Consider the following 18,203-nt stretch of genomic DNA (forward strand, 5'->3'; position numbering starts at 1 on the left):
TTGGTGATATACCACAACCCCCAAGACGCTTATTGCTATTATAAATTGTGTACCAATGTCATTAGAGCAGTAAAAATAAATGTTTTGTCATACCATTGGTATACCACAGCTTAAATAAAAATTCCAAGATGGCGTAGCAGTCGGACGTGTGTTTGTCCTATCCCGTGTAAATATTATTATTATTATTTTTTGTTGCTTTTTTCATATATATTTTAATCTCACTTTCTATTTAAGGATTAATTATACTTTCCTGGACCCGCCTCACCCAATGTGGTACGGATCTGCTATTTTTATACTACTAGCTACTAGTCTTTGCTAGCCATTGCTAGCGGGCTTCACCTTTAGATCGAATAATGCCTGCCAGTCTGCACAGGGCGATATAAACCCTGAGCACATCAAACCTGAGCACATCAACCCTGAGCACATCAACCCTGAGCACATCAACCCTGAGCACATCAACCCTGAGCACATCAACCCTGAGCACATCAACCCTGAGCACATCAACCCTGAGCACATCAACCCTGAGCACATCAACCCTGAGCACATCAACCCTGAGCACATCAACCCTGAGCACATCAACCCTGAGCACATCAACCCTGAGCACATCAACCCTGATAATATCAACACTGAGCATATCGGACTGCTTTTCTAAATCACCATATTCCTGCCGTTAGAATGGATCCTCTCAGCTAGCGTGCTCCAACCGAGCGGCTATTGTTGGCTAACGCCTCTGTCCCAAAGCTTGCACCAGTTAGCCTCGAGCTAAGCCCATCTCCCGGCTAGCTGCCGAAGACCCATCTGCTAGCCACGGCCCGCTAGCTTTCTGAACGCCGTGTCTCCTGCTCGCCTAGAGTAGTAATCGACTACTGAACGGCTCCCTGACTCATCTATTGCAGCTCATTGGACCCTATGAGCACTCGGCTACACAGCTGATGCCTGCTGGACGGTTCACCAACACGGTACTTATTTTTGTTTATATGTCGGCCACTGCCTCAAACTCAGGCCCTGTGAGTACCTAACTAACCCTCTCTGCCCATTCATCGCCATTTACCCATTGTTGTTGTTTTAGGTGTTTACCCGTTGTTGTTGTCTTAGCTCTCCCAATCAACACCTGTGATTGCTTTATGCATCTCTCTAATGTCAATATGCCTACTACTGTAATGGCCTCTAAACCTTCAAGCTGCATACTGGACCCTATTCCAACTAAACTACTGAAAGAGTTGCTTCATTGGCCCTCCTATGTTGAACATAATAAAAGCCAAACCTTGACCAGAAAAAAATATATATATTGGACTGTATCGAATATCCCATTCCTATCAAAGATTTTAGAAAAGGCAATATAAAAAGCATCTAAACATTATCTCACATATCTTTTAGGCAGTTGGTTTTCAACAGCAGAGATTTGTATAAACCTTTCTGTCTGTCTCTACAGTCACAACTATAGATGACTGGTAGAGAGATGGTAATAATACCAGACTATAGATGACTGGTAGAGAGATGGTAATAATACCAGACTATAGATGACTGGTAGAGAGATGGTAATAATACCAGACTATAGATGACTGGTAGAGAGATGGTAATAATACCAGACTATAGATGACTGGTAGAGAGATGGTAATAATACCAGACTATACAGTGCCTTGCGAAAGTATTCGGCCCCCTTGAACTTTGCGACCTTTTGCCACATTTCAGGCTTCAAACATAAAGATATAAAACTGTATTTTTTTGTGAAGAATCAACAACAAGTGGGACACAATCATGAAGTGGAACGACATTTATTGGATATTTCAAACTTTTTTAACAAATCAAAAACTGAAAAATTGGGCATGCAAAATTATTCAGCCCCCTTAAGTTAATACTTTGTAGCGCCACCTTTTGCTGTGATTACAGCTGTAAGTCGCTTGGGGTATGTCTCTATCAGTTTTGCAAGGAAAATACATCACAAACATCACTGATAAGGACATGGCCCAGCTCCAAAACTCTCAGGCTCTGAATCACGGGACACCAAGGTGGTTCGAACTCTTTTTTTATTATTATTTGTGTCGCGACTATATCTTGTGGAAGGATGAAATAGTGAGAATACATTCATGAAAATAACGTTTTTACTGAAAATATGTCAATCATTGTTTGAATATGTGGGTAACCTTTTGTATGAAAGTGGTACTGCCCTCGGGCCTAACAACACCCGTAATAATATATCCTCCAAACGAGGGCATTTTCACCTGAATATACCCATGAATATACCTTGAATATACCCTTGAATATACCCTTGAATATACCCTGAATATAACTTGAATATACCCTTGAATATACCTTGAATATATCTTGAATATACCCTTAAATATACCTTGAATATACCTTGAATATACCCTTGAATATACCTTGAATATACCTTGAATATACCCTTGAATATACCTTGAATATACGACGCAATGTGGAGTGCCTGGATACTGACCTTAGCCGCTGTTATATTGACAATATACCACAACCCTCATAGGTGCCTTATTGCTATTAAAAACTGGTTACCAACGTAATAAGAGCAGGAAATATACATATTTTGTCATTCAGGGCTCGAACCACCCATTTTGTAATGCAGGTTTTAGCACCAATTAACAGTGTAAAGAAAGACCAAATAATCTGAAAGTCAAGGTTTCTCATATTCTCACCTGTCACAGTCATCGAGCTCTCTGGTGATTCTCCTTCAGAGTTGGTACACTTGTAGAGTCCTTCATCTGACTTGGATACTGCAGGGATGGTCATCTCTCCTGTAGTCTCAGTCCTGATGAGGGATCCATCTTTGTAGAAATCAGCTGTGAGGTCAGAGAGAGTTCCCTGATATCTGCAGCGCAGAGTCACAGAATCTCCCTTAGTCACAGGAAGGGCAGGGCTCTCCAGGATCACAGCTCCAGCTGTATATAATATATAAACATCATCTATAAACAGGTCTCTCCAGGATCACAGCTCCAACTGTATATAATATATAAACATCATATATAAACAGGTCTCTCCAGGATCACAGCACCAGCTGTATATAATATATAAACATCATATATAAACATAACATCAGCTATCTGAAACCAGATGAACCACTAAACACTATAATGTTAGTAGATGGTGTTTGTGGACATACCAGGTACTGTGATGTTGACAGTGTTGCTGCGTTCTCCAGACCCAGACTCACACCAGTACACTCCACTGTGTGATGGTATTAGATACACGATGCATGAAGACCCTTGTGGTTTTCCCCATTTTATTCCACAATCTGAACACTCCCTATAGAGTGTGCATCTCTTCAGTCTCCATCCAGCAGAATTCCCCGAACCTCACAGCTCAAAGAGACAGACTCATATTTAAGGAACTGAGAACTGTCAGGACTGACAATCAGAGACGCTGGATGAAAGAGAACTGGGCGAGAGCGAGAGAGCGAGATGAAGAAAGACAGAGACAGAGAGAGAAAGAGACAGACAGAGAGAAAGAGAGAGAGACAGAAATAGAGAAATAGAGACAGAGAGAAAGACAGAGAGAGAGAGAGAGACAGAGAGAGAGAGAGTAAAACAGAGGGAGAGAGAGAGAGAGAGAGAGAGTAAGACAGAGGGAGAGAGAGAGAAAGAGTTCTTTGAGTTTTAAATCATCTTTATTGGGTCTGGAGGCCCACCACACAATAAATACTTATACAAAACCACAGTTACACATCAATTAATAACACAACTCCAATTCCTCCTCCACAGTAACTGAACACAACAGCCTCTGAATACCCCATATACTCAAAAACAGATAAATATTGTTGACACGTTTATAATAGGCAAACTCAACCCTAAGTCTCGTTGCCAACATTCCCTCCAGCATTCCCACCACATCCACAGACCCCTGTCCCCGAATACTGTTCTTTCGGGTCATCCATATCGCTAATTTTGCTGCCCCTAACACAAAATTAAGCAACACAACTACACCCTTTTGACTGAACCTGTACTTTGGCCCAAATATATACAGTTGGGAAGAGAAAACCTCTCCCAACATTGAGAACCAATCAGTGATCAGTTCAATCATCCCGACCAACCTGGGACACAGTAAAAACAGATGTGCCAGAGATTCAGACCCAGCACAGAATGGACACCCCTCCCCAACAGTGGGGTCCAGGTGTACCAGATGCATATTGGTGGCTATAGCTCCATGTATTATCCTCCATTGGAGGTCAGCTGTCCTCTTGTCAATAGGCAGTTTGTATAATGATCGCCAACAGCCTTTTGGAGAGGCACTTGGACCAAGCACACCCGCCCACTTCGTCAATTTTATCCCTTCCAGGGAAGAGGCATGAGACACCTTTACACATATTCTGTATATGGCCTTCTTTCCCACATCCTTGAACTCCCCCAGCTCCGGGGAATCGAAGGAAAGCAGCATCCCCACGTCCTCCTCGAATGCCCCCGCTGCAGCACTAACAATCAGTTGACCCCTCCTGTCTCAGCCTCAGTATTTATGCTGCAGTAGTTTATGTGTTGGGGGGCTAGGGTCAGTTGGGTATATCTGGAGTACTTCTCCTGTCTTATCTGGTGTCCTGTGTGAATTTAAGTATGCTCTCTCTAATTCTCTTTCTCTCTTTCTTTCTCTCTCTCGGAGGACCTGAGCCCAAGGACCATGCCTCAGCACTACCTGGCATGATGACTCCTTGCTGTCCCCAGTCCACCTGGCCGTGCTGCTGCTCCAGTTTCAACTGTTCTGCCTGTGATTATTATTATTTGACCATGCTGGTCATTTATAAACATTTGAACATCTTGGCCATGTTCTGTTATAATCTCCACCCGGCACAGCCAGAAGAGGACTGCCCACCCCATATAGCCTGGTTCCTCTCTAGGTTTCTTCCTAGGTTTTGGTCTTTCTAGGGAGTTTTTCCTAGCCACCGTGCTTCTACATCTGCATTGCTTGCTGTTTGGGGTTTTAGGCTGGGTTTCTGTACAGCACTTTGAGATATCAGCTGATGTACGAAGGGCTATATAAATAAATTTGATGTGATTTTGATTTGATAGGGTGAGTCAAAAGAAAAAGATTAAATGTTTTAATTGTAACGAAACTGGACATTTCGCCCGGGAGTGTAACACTCCCTGCAAACGTCACCACCAAGATTGTAATTTAACTGAGGGGAAGATCAGAGGCGACAATCGGGGAAAAAAGGGGAGAGATACAAAGAGAGCGAGATTAATGAGAATCCTCGCTGAGGAAAAGCTTGGGCTTTCAAATTAGGGCTATTTTCTGTCGCCCAGATGCCGGAGTTACGAATACAGACAATTGTAAAATGGGTCTATTTGCGGAGAATCTTAGTCATTTACATGGCGTTGGTGGTATAGTGGTGAGCATAGCTGCCTTCCAAGCTGGAGTCCAGGGTTCGGTTCCCAGCCATGGTGTTAACTAACAGTGTCGTAAATAAAATTCTGAATCAAAGACGAGACATTTATTTAAATCTAATGAATTCTAAATAATAATGAAGAGACAATTGCGATAGATTTGTGCCCATTGAAATGTTCTAATAAATTTAGCAAATTGATGAGAGATGTTGATTGAAGTTGTAAGTTCTAAATTCAAGATTCAACAGATGTGATAAATTAGGTTTGGTTTATCGAACCCGTACTAGTGTTGCTGCAGACAGCCAGCAATTATTTACAATTCATTGAAAGTCGTTGCTGCTTGGGTCTAGGTTGAGCGCCTGTTGATGACATCACTCGCATTTGTCGCCGTTTGTTCTTCACGTTTGGCTGAGAAATCGACCGGAAATTGCAGTCACGAAAACGCCAAAAAATATTCCAAATTAGCTCCATAATATCAACAGAAACATGGCAAACATTGTTTATAATCAATCCTCAAGGTGTTTTTCAAATATCTATTCGATAATATATCAACCGGGATGGGTGGCTTCTTAGTAGGATAGAGAGAAACAATGGCAGCTTTACGCACCAAACACTCTAAGAGACTTCAGCTGACCTATTTATATCCTCTGAAATCTAAGCTTCCTCCTTTCACAGAGGTAAGGGGAGACTGTTTACTGTTTGATTTAGTATAGTACTTCTGGGAAATATGTGGGGGAAGTCAGTATCTGCAATGTGACAGAATACTACTACTGATGGTTTGATGAGTAATCTGGCAGACTGGTTGAGTTCTGGGGATTTCAGTAAGTTAAGGAGGCCCAGGGCTCACATCTGTTGGTTGTGTGGGAGAATGACATGATGGCTGAGTATTACTGGCTAATTGGCCAGGGGTGTGTGCACTGGTACATTTGAGAATGCTTTTCACACTCATTCAACACCATGACATGATGTTGACTAAACAGGAGAAAATAAGTACTCCGACTGGGTCTTTTGATGACAGGGTTTGTATTAATAACATTGTGGTTCCACGCGGGGGCAGATGAGATCAAAGCTATAAATTAGATCCTGGCAGGATTAGAGTCAAGTATTGTTTGGTGGTCCACTCTCAATGAGAACGGGGATTGGATCAATTATATTTATTATAATCAACAGAGCTTCACCAATTATATCAGAGTTGTAATGAATGGCTTGGCAGAATAGAATAATCTTGGATTTGTTTACTGGCTGAAAAGGGTGGGAGTGTATGGAGGTAGTTTGGTCTGCGATTGACACAGCTCTGGATGGATCAGTTGCCTATGCCTTGGCTGGTTTACACACCCTGGCTCACGAGTTGGCAGTAAACTCAGGGGTGGATACTTCTCTGACTAATTGGGTTGACAGTGTGTTTGGAAGATGGAAAAATGTTATGATTACTGTGTTATGGGCTATCTTCACCTGTGTGACTGTGTTAGTTTTGTGTGGATGTGTTTTGATTCTGTGTGTGAAAGTTCTCATTTCCAGGACTCTGGAGAAATCAATGACACTTCAGATGGTGATATATGGACCAATCCTAAACCAGTGGAATACAAAATACATGGCTCCAGACGTAATAGAAGAATCCGGATCCTTTCACTCGTGAGGAGACCATATTTGATGTTTAGGGAATTTAGATGGTTTCTTGTTTCAATGTATAGACTGTTTTTTTTCATGAAGATTGTCACGTAAAATCCTGATAAGTAGAGTTAAGATTCTGATGTAGGTTAGAACAGTCATTGAAGTTGATCGTGTGTACATACGTGTATTGGTTTGTCTTATTCTAGTATATCATTGATATTTCCACATAGTGTTTAATGATGGTATGAATTGTTTAGTCATTTTAGGGTGGATTGTTAGGAATATTATGAATTTTTTTATTTATTTATTTTAGCTTTATTTAACTAGGCAAGTCAGTTAAGAACAAATTCTTATTTTCAATGACAGCCTAGTAACAGTGGGTTAACTGCCTGTTCAGGGGCAGAATGACAGATTCGTACCTTGTCAGCTCGGGGGTTTGAACTTGCAACCTTCCGGTTACTAGTCCAACGCTCTAACCACTAGGCTACCCTGCTGTTTTATTATATCTTATTAACAATATGAGTTCATAAGAAGGGATTGTGTGTGACAGGGACAAGGAGTAATTAAATATAACGAACACCATTCCAAAACTAGTCTGGAGAGGAGTGGGTTAAGTAAGCAGATAAGGTCGTTAACCTATGGTTGAACTGACGGAACTGAGCTCTGGTGTGTTTTAGATAAGGCAGTGAGTGCATTCCTAGGTTTTCTGTTACTTAGAACTGTCAGCTAAGTGGTGATCGATAATGGTGAGGGTTCAAAAGTGAATTTAGTTGTGTTGTGTGTCCTGTGTATGTGCTAGTGGGTCAGAATGAACTTTGAATGAACTTTTAAAGTTCCCTTTGTCTCGGTCGAGAGGAGGAGATTCATTTTAGAATCAATGAAATGACGTCATGTTATTGTATATAAACTTGCTCGTGGTAACGTGGCAGCGCGATCCGAGAATAAATACTTTTATCTATTATTGATAAGACTGGTCTCCGTCTATTTTATGCAAACAAGAATCTTACAAATTCTCATAAAATAGATGAAGGGAATTAGATTAATGAAAATATGTTGGAATAATTAAATTACAGTAACAACATCGTTTTGGGCTGGTAAGTTCTTATCATGCTAATGCCTTTGTTTGAAATTAATAATATAAAATATTATTTGTAATCATTTTTAAATTTTAGAAGCAATATATAAACATGTAATGTCATGAAATGTGAGATGCGTGTGTATGCCTCCCCACCCCAACCCACATGGAATAGACTATTTGAGGCTGTTGAGGGGAGGGCAGGCCCACAACAACGGCCAAAGTGAAATGGAGACAGTAGATACAGCTGGTCTGTTTTAATATAATAAAGACAGTAGATCTAGCTGGTCTGTCATAATATAATAGAGACAGTAGATCTAGCTGAAATGTCATAATATAAATGAGACAGTAGATCTAGCAGGTCATAATAATATATTCAACATTATGTTCCCTGTACTCTATATATATCTGTTTATTATACCTGTTGATACAGGGCTCATATGTGGAACTATTCTAAATGAACATTTTCTTTCACAGTGACACTGTGTTGGGAAATTATGATTAAATGACTGAACAAATCATTTTAAATGGAATTGTAACTAAGTAAACTTATACTCTGTTTTATTATATCTGATTAACAATATGAGTTCATAAGAAGGGATTGTGAGACACAGACAAGGAGTAATTAAAGTTAATGAACACCATTCCAACTAGGAAGAAACGAATGGGTTGGGGACTGTGTAAACAAATAAGGTCGTTAACCTAACGTTGAACCTACAGAAACTTAGCTCTGGGGTTTTTAGATAAGGCAGTGAGTGCATTCCTAGGTTTTCTGTTAATTAAAACTGTCAGTTCAGTGGTGATCGATAATGTTGAGGGGTCAAAAGTTATCTGGGAGTGTGTTAGTAAGTTAGAATGAACTTTTCACCTCACTTTGTCCCGGTCGAGAGGAGGAGATTCTGTTAAAGCAATGAAATGACGTCATGATCTGTATATAAACTGCTGTTCGTGATTAAGTGGGAGCGCGCTCCGAGAATACATTCTATTACCTATTATTGAAAGACTGGTCTGCGTCTATTTTATGCAAACAAGAAATCTTAGAAATTCTCATAAAATAGATTAAGGGCTTTCAATTGATGAACGCACATTGGCATAATTCAATTACAGCTGGTTCATCCAGCTCCTGTCACAAGTGGTGTTCATCTGCCCAAATGTATTTCTGCAGGCATGGATGTGCCTCAGGGCCAAAAGGGCACAGCATGGAGGCGTCGCTGTGTTCTTTGCAAAATGAAGTCCCCCATCACCTGCACCACATCCTTGGTGACCCTCTGCTTTACAGCAGAAAGAGACTGCTATGGCACCTGGCATCAGCAGCACAATATTGTGTAGAGCTTTGGTAAAGTGGGTGGGGTTATATCCTTTCTGTTCGGCCCCGTCCGGGGGTCTCATCGGATGGGGCCACAGTGTCTCCTGACCCCTCCTGTCTCAGCCTCCAGTATTTATGCTGCTGTAGTTTGTGTCGGGGGGCTAGGGTCAGTTTGTTATATCTGGAGTACTTCTTCTGTCTTATCCGGTGTACTGTGTGAATTTAAAACTTCTTGTGACTAGCAATCCCGGATCCGGGAGCGTAATCATCGCCTCAAACGAATTAGCATAACGCAGCGGACATAAATACCCATAGAAAATCTTCCTATTCATGAAAATCACAAATGAAATATTTTGAGACACAGCTTAGCCTTTTGTTAATCACACTGTCATCTCAGATTTTCAGAATATGCGTTACAGCCAACGCTAGACAAGCATTTGTGTAAGTTTATCATGGCATAATGCTAGGCTCTGCTGGCAGCAGGCAACATTTTCACAAAAATAAGAAAAGCAATCAAATTAAATCATTTACCTTTGAAGAACTTTGGATGTTTTCACTCAAGAGACTCCCAGTTAGATGGCAAATGTTCCTTTTTTCCCAAAATATTATTTTTGTAGGCGAAATAGCTCCCGTTTGTTCATCATGCTTGGCTGAGAAATCGACTGGAAAATGCTATCACTACAACGCCAAATTTTCTTCCAAATTAGCTCCATAATATCGACAGAAACATGTGCAAACGCTGTTTAGAATCAATCCTCAAGGTGTTTTTAACATATATATTTGATAAAATATCCGTCGAGGCAATTGGTTTCTCATAAGAAGCGATTGAAAAAATGGCTACCTCAGTATTTTACGCAAGATTTTCTGCAGGAGACATCAACTTGCTAAATGTGGTCCCTTACGGCTATTCTTCAACAGAAATGCGTAAAAAGACTTCACAATGCTGTAGACACCTTGGGGAATACGTAGAAAACGTAAGCTCATTCGTAGCTCATTAACAGCATTATAAGGAGTCATTGGCATGAGGCGGTTTCAAAAAATGCGGCACTTCCTGTTTGCATTTTTATCTGGGTTTCGCCTGTAACATCAGTTCTGTTGCACTCACAGACAATATCTTTGCAGTTTTGGAAACGTCAGAGTGTTTTCTATCCAAAGCTGTCAATTATATGCATAGTTGAGCATCTTTTTATGACAAAATATCTTGTTTAAAACGGGAACGTTTTTCATCCAAAAATTAAAATATCACCTCCTAGTCGTAAAAGGTTATTAAGTATGCTCTCTCTAATTCTCTCTTTCTCTCTCTCGGAGGACCTGAGCCCTAGGACCTGGCATGATGACTCCTTGCTGTCCCCAGTCCACCTGGCCTTGCTGCTGCTCTAGTTTCAACTGTTCTGCCTGTGGCTATGGAACCCTAAACTGTTCATTTTTACTCTTGAGGTGCTGACCTGTTGCACCCTCTACAACCACTGTGATCTTCACCCGGCACAGCCAGAAGAGGACTGGCCACCCCTCATAGCCTGGTACCTCTCTAAGTTTCTTCCTAGGTTTTCGCCTTTCTAGGGAGTTTTTCCTAGCCACCGTGCTTCTACACTTGCATTGCTTGATGTTTGAGGTTTTAGGCTGGGGCTATATAAATTGATTTGATTTGATAGAGGACTGAGGGTCTTCCAAATATTGAAAGTGTGTAAATAGTTACCCATGTTATTTTGTAAATGTATATATATATTTTTTTCATATATTTTTAATCAATAATTATCATTTTTTCCATTTATTTTGTTCATTCATTTTTCTCAAAAAAGTTTTTTGGGGGGGTGTGTAGAATACCATTTTGGTATTTTGTATATAGTTATTTGTTTCAAAATGTATACCTTCACCAATTTGGCCACTTGGGTACATTTGGGCTACTTGTGTGGGACACCTGGGTGACTTCATGATAAATGTCATTTAGCACACTCATTTTGGAAGTTATCATTCTGAAACTTTGCACAAGTACTGTTGCCCTCTTATATTTTCACTGAAATTGTCACCATCATCCTATCTGAATGTTTGTTTAATCTTGTTAATTTTAAAGATGATGATACAAAAATAAAATAAAAAAACGTATGTTTTTTTTCAATGTTTTATCTAAACCAGCTCTATTGTGTTATATTCTCCTACATTCAATCAAATTTACACAAACTTCAGAGTGTTTTCCTTCAAATGGTACCAAGAATATGCATATCCTTGGTTCTGTGCCTTAGCTACAGGCTGTTAGATTTGGGTAAGTCTTCAGGCGGAAATTGCACAAAGTAGGGGGGTAGCTGTAAAAGGTTTTAATAAGCCCCAGAGGAGGAAAGAACATGTGTGGCCATTATACATTTCGTAGTAGTAATCCATGGAATCCGTTACCTTTTCCATTTCAATATAGATAGAGTGTATTGGTAACATTGGTAACAACATCACATAAAAAAGTAAATCTCTCCAAACCTGTCACAGTCATCCAGCTCTCTGGTGATTCTCCTTCAGAGTTGGTACACTTGTAGAGTCCTTCATCTGACTTGGATACTGCAGGGATGGTCATCTCTCCTGTAGTCTCAGTCCTGATGAGGGATCCATCTTTGTAGAAATCAGCTGTGAGGTCAGAGAGAGTTCCCTGATATCTGCAGCGCAGAGTCACAGAATCTCCCTCAGTCACAGGAAGGGCAGGGCTCTCCAGGAGCACAGCTCCAGCTGTATATAATATATAAACATCATATATAAACAGGTCTCTCCAGGATCACAGCTCCAGCTGTATATAATATATAAACATCATATATAAACAGGTCTCTCCAGGAGCACAGCTCCAGCTGTATATAATATATAAACATCATATATAAACAGGTCTCTCCAGGATCACAGCACCAGCTGTATATAATATATAAACAGGTCTCTCCAGGATCACAGCTCCAGCTGTATATAATATATAAACATCATATATAAACAGGGTTCTCCAGGATCACAGCTCCAGCTGTATATAATATATAAACATCATATATAAACAGGTCTCTCCAGGATCACAGCACCAGCTGTATATAATATATAAACAGGTCTCTCCAGGATCACAGCTCCAGCTGTATATAATATATAAACATCATATATAAACAGGTCTCTCCAGGATCACAGCACCAGCTGTATATAATATATAAACAGGTCTCTCCAGGATCACAGCTCCAGCTGTATATAAATCAAATCAAATTTTATTTGTCACATACACATGGTTAGCAGATGTTAATGCGAGTGTAGCGAAATGCTTGTGCTTCTAGTTCCGACAATGCAGTAATAACGAACAAGTAATCTAACTAACAATTCCAAAAAAACTACTGTCTTATACACAGTGTAAGGGGATAAAGAATATGTACATAAGGATATATGAATGAGTGATGGTACAGAGCAGCATAGGCAAGATACAGTAGATGATATCGAGTACAGTATATACATATGAGATGAGTATGTAAACCAAGTGGCGTAGTTAAAGTGGCTAGTGATACATGTATTACATAAGGATGCAGTCGATGATATAGAGTACAGTATCTACGTATGCATATGAGATGAATAATGTAGGGTAAGTAACATTATATAAGGTAGCATTGTTTAAAGTGGCTAGTGATATATTTACATCATTTCCCATCAATTCCCATGATTAAAGTGGCTGGAGTAGAGTCAGTGTCATTGACAGTGTGTTGGCAGTAGCCACTCAATGTTAGTGGTGGCTGTTTAACAGTCTGATGGCCTTGAGATAGAAGCTGTTTTTCAGTCTCTCGGTCCCAGCTTTGATGCACCTGTACTGACCTCGCCTTCTGGATGACAGCGGGGTGAACAGGCAGTGGCTCGGGTGGTTGATGTCCTTGATGATCTTTATGGCCTTCCTGTAGCATCGGGTGGTGTAGGTGTCCTGGAGGGCAGGTAGTTTGCCCCCGGTGATGCGTTGTGCAGACCTCACTACCCTCTGGAGAGCCTTACGGTTGAGGGCGGTGCAGTTGCCATACCAGGCGGTAATACAGCCTGCCAGGATGCTCTCGATTGTGCATCTGTAGAAGTTTGTGAGTGCTTTTGGTGACAAGCCAAATTTCTTCAGCCTCCTGAGGTTGAAGAGGCACTGCTGCGCCTTCCTCACGATGCTGTCTGTGTGAGTGGACCAATTCAGTTTGTCTGTGATGTGTATGCCGAGGAACTTAAAACTTGCTACCCTCTCCACTACTGTTCCATCGATGTGGATGGGGGGGTGTTCCCTCTGCTGTTTCCTGAAGTCCACAATCATCTCCTTAGTTTTGTTGACGTTGAGTGTGAGGTTATTTTCCTGACACCACACTCCGAGGGCCCTCACCTCCTCCCTGTAGGCCGTCTCGTCGTTATTGGTAATCAAGCCTACCACTGTTGTGTCGTCCGCAAACTTGATGATTGAGTTGGAGGCGTGCATGGCCACGCAGTCGTGGGTGAACAGGGAGTACAGGAGAGGGCTCAGAACGCACCCTTGTGGGGCCCCAGTGTTGAGGATCAGCGGGGAGGAGATGTTGTTGCCTACCCTCACCACCTGGGGCGGCCCGTCAGGAAGTCCAGTACCCAGTTGCACAGGGCGGGGTCGAGACCCAGGGTCTCGAGCTTGATGACGAGCTTGGAGGGTACTATGGTGTTGAATGCCGAGCTGTAGTCGATGAACAGCATTCTCACATAGGTATTCCTCTTGTCCAGATGGGTTAGGGCAGTGTGCAGTGTGGTTGAGATTGCATCGTCTGTGGACTTATTTGGGCGGTAAGCAAATTGGAGTGGGTCAAGGGTGTCAGGTAGGGTGGAGGTGATATGGTCCTTGACTAGTCTCTCAAAGCACTTCATGATGACGGATGTGAGTGCTACGGGCGGTAGTCGTTTAGCTCAGTTACCTCAGCTTTCTTGGGAACAGGAACAATGGTGGCCCTCTTGAAGCATGTGGGAACAGCAGACTGGTATAGGGATTGATTGAATATGTCCGTAAACACACCGGCCAGCTGGTCTGCGCATGCTCTGAGGGCGCGGCTGGGGATGCCGTCTGGGCCTGCAGCCTTGCGAGGGTTAACACGTCTAAATGTCTTACTCACTTCGGCTGCAGTGAAGGAGAGACTGCATGTTTTCGTTGCAGGCCGTGTCAGTGGCACTGTATTGTCCTCAAAGCGGGCAAAAAAGTTATTTAGTCTGCCTGGGAGCAAGACATCCTGGTCCGTGACTGGGCTGGGTTTCTTCCTGTAGTCCGTGATTGACTGTAGACCCTGCCACATGCCTCTTGTGTCTGAGCCGTTGAATTGAGATTCTACTTTGTCTCTGTACTGGCGCTTAGCTTGTTTGATAGCCTTGCGGAGGAATAGCTGCACTGTTTGTATTCAGTCATGTCACCAGACACCTTGCCCTGATTAAAAGCAGTGGTTCGCACCTTCAGTTCCACACGATGCTGCCATCAATCCAAGGTTTCTGGTTAGGGAATGTTTTAATCGTTGCTATGGGAACGACATCTTCAACGCACGTTCTAATGAACTCGCACACCGAATCAGCGTATTCGTCAATGTTGTTGTCTGACGCAATACGAAACATCTCCCAGTCCACGTGATGGAAGCAGTCTTGGAGTGTGGAGTCAGCTTGGTCGGACCAGCGTTGAACAGACCTCAGCGTGGGAGCTTCTTGTTTTAGTTTCTGTCTGTAGGCAGGGATCAACAAAATGGAGTCGTGGTCAGCTTTTTCCGAAAGGGGGCGGGGCAGGGCCTTATATGCGTCGCGGAAGTTAGAGTAACAATGATCCAAGGTCTTTCCACCCCTGGTTGCGCAATCGATATGCTGATAAAATTTAGGGAGTCTTGTTTTCAGATTAGCCTTGTTAAAATCCCCAGCTACAATGAATGCAGCCTCCGGATAAATCGTTTCCAGTTTGCAGAGAGTTAAATAAAGTTCGTTCAGAGCCATCGATGTGTCTGCTTGGGGGGGGATATATACTGCTGTGATTATAATCGAAGAGAATTCTCTTGGTAGATAATGCGGTCTACATTTGATTGTGAGGAATTCTAAATCAGGTGAACAGAAGGATTTGAGTTCCTGTATGTTTCTTTCATCACACCATGTCACGTTGGCCATAAGGCATACGCCCCCGCCCCTCTTCTTACCAGAAAGATGTTCGTTTCTGTCGGCGCGATGCGTGGAGAAACCCGCTGGCTGCACCGCTTCGGATTGCGTCTCTCCAGTGAGCCATGTTTCCGTGAAGCAGAGAACGTTACAGTCTCTGATGTCCCTCTGGAATGCTACCCTTGCTCGGATTTCATCAACCTTGTTGTCAAGAGACTGGACATTGGCAAGAAGAATGCTAGGGAGTGGTGCACGATGTGCCCGTCTCCGGAGTCTGACCAGAAGACCGCTTCGTTTCCCTCTTTTTCTGAGTCGTTTTTTTTGTGTCGCTGCATGTAATCCGCTCCGTTACACTGGTTGTAAGGCAGAACACAGGATCTGCGTCGCGAAAAACATATTCTTGGTCGTACTGATGGTGAGTTGACGCTGATCTTATATTCAGTAGTTCTTCTCGGCTGTATGTAATGAAACCTAAGATGACCTGGGGTACTAGTGTAAGAAATAACACGTAAAAAAACAAAAAACTGCATAGTTTCCTAGGAACGCGAAGCGAGGCGGCCATCTCTGTCGGCGCCGGAAGTACAATATAAGTACAGTATAATATATAAACATCATATATAAACAGGTCTCTCCAGGATCACAGCTCCAGCTGTATATAATATATAAACATCATATATAAACATAACATCAGCTATCTGAAACCAGATGAACCACTAAACACTATAATGTTAGTAGATGGTGTTTGTGGACAGGTACTGTGATGTTGACAGCGTTGCTGTGTTTTCCAGACCCAGACTCACACCAGTACACTCCACTGTGTGATGGTATTAGATACACGATGCATGAAGACCCTTGTGGTTTTCCCCATTTTATTCCACAATCTGAACACTCCCTATAGAGTGTACATCTCTTCAGTCTCCATCCAGCAGAATTCCCCCGAACCTCACAGCTCAGAGAGACAGACTCATATTTAAGGAACTGAGAACTGTCAGGACTGACAATCAGAGACGCTGGATGAAAGAAAACTGAGCGAGAGCGAGAGAGCGAGAGAAAGATAGACAGAGACAGAGAGACAGAGAGAAAGAGACAGAAAGAGAGAGAGAGAGAGAGAGAAAGAGAGAAATAGAGAGACAGAGAGAGAGAGAGAGAGAGAGAAAGAGACAGAGAGACAGAGAGAAAGACAGAGGGAGATAGAGAGAGAGTTTTTTGAGTTTTAAATCATATTTATTGGGTCTGGGGGCCCACCACACAATAAATACTCATACAAAACCACAGTTACACATCAATTAATAACACAACTCCAATTCCTCCTCCACAGTAACTAAACACAACAGCCTCTGAATACCCCATATACTCAAAAACAGATCAATATTGTTGACAAGTTTATAATAGGCAAACTCAACCCTTAGTCTCGCTGCCAACATTCCCTCCAGCATTCCCACCACATCCACAGACGCCTGTCCCCGAATACTGTTCTTTTGGGTCATCCATATCGCTAATTTTGCTGCCCCGAACACAAAATTAAGCAACACAACTACACCCTTTTGACTGAACCTGTACTTTGGCCCAAATATATACAGTTGGGAAGAGAAAACCTCTCCCAACGTTAAGAACCAATCAGTGATCAGTTCAATCATCCCGACCAACCTGGGACACAGTAAAAACAGAGAGCTGCATAACTGCTGTGGACAGCTCTTTCAGTGTAATGTCAGAGTCCAATGCGACTCTCTGCTCAGGTCCCAATTGAGGAAGACCGTGTAACGACTGTTCAGTACACAGAGAGTCACAATCCTCCGCCTTATAGAGGGCCGAGTAGAAATCCACGGCATGTTGACTCATTTCACTGTCATCCGTGGTCACCTTCCCACCAGGGAGACGAAGGCAGACCATCTGTTTACGTTATAATGTCGACTGTCCTAGGTTTTTTTTAAAAGCACTAGGAGCATCCATATCCTTGAGTGAAGCGAAACGAGACCTAATCAAGGCACCCTTCACTCTTTCATGCAGAAACAACCTCAGTACATGTCTCTTGTCCTGTAAGTTCAAGACTAGTCCAGGATCGTTCTGAGTGAGCAGCTTCAATTCAATAGACTTGATGTCCTGTTCAAGGGCCTTGATAGTCTCTTTAACCTCAATTTGAGACAGAGCAGAATACTGTTGACAAAATACTCATATTTGGGCCTTCCCAACCTTCCACCATTGTCTCTAGAACCTCCCACCATTGTCTCTAGAACCTCCCACCATTGTCTCTAGAACCTCCCACCATTGTCTCTAGAACCTCCCACCATTGTCTCTAGAACCTCCCACCATTGTCTCTAGAACCTCCCACCATTGTCTCTAGAACCTCCCACCATTGTCTCTAGAACCTCCCACCATTGTCTCAAGGACTTAAAATTCCCTTTTGTAACCCTCCATTTCTCTCCAAAACAACAAAAACCTTTCACAAACATGACATCATGTAACAATTTAACATTAAAATAGCAGTAAGGTGATGACATTCATGGACAAGTGAATATCAACAGTAACAATATGATGATCAGAGAAACCCACAGGAGTAATGGCACACCATCCAACCCTACTACAGTATTGCTCAGATACATAGGACATGTCTAACCTTGCTGCACTGACACGACCTTCATTGATTTTTAGCCATGTGTACAGCCTAACTTTTGCATTCCTTACTCTCCACACATCAGAAAGCTCAAACTCAGTTAATTGACCAGACAGGCAAGTGGCTGACCGCAGGTGAGGTTCTTCAGCGGTGCGATCAACA

The 18,203-nt window shown here is 42.3% G+C and overlaps 1 protein-coding gene across 1 annotated transcript in view; it reads right to left on the reverse strand.

Annotated features, from left to right (window-relative positions):
• LOC121847363 (low affinity immunoglobulin gamma Fc region receptor II-like) overlaps positions 1-18,203 on the reverse strand; it is a 43,314-nt gene that overhangs the window by 7,993 nt on the left and 17,118 nt on the right. The window contains exon 4 of the mRNA XM_042327977.1: positions 2,667-2,909. Coding sequence (XP_042183911.1) covers positions 2,667-2,909 — 243 coding nt within the window. The remainder of the gene's footprint in view (positions 1-2,666; positions 2,910-18,203) is intronic.

The sequence above is a fragment of the Oncorhynchus tshawytscha genome, linkage group LG10, assembly GCF_018296145.1.
Source record: "Oncorhynchus tshawytscha isolate Ot180627B linkage group LG10, Otsh_v2.0, whole genome shotgun sequence".
Taxonomy (NCBI): Eukaryota; Metazoa; Chordata; class Actinopteri; order Salmoniformes; family Salmonidae; genus Oncorhynchus; species Oncorhynchus tshawytscha.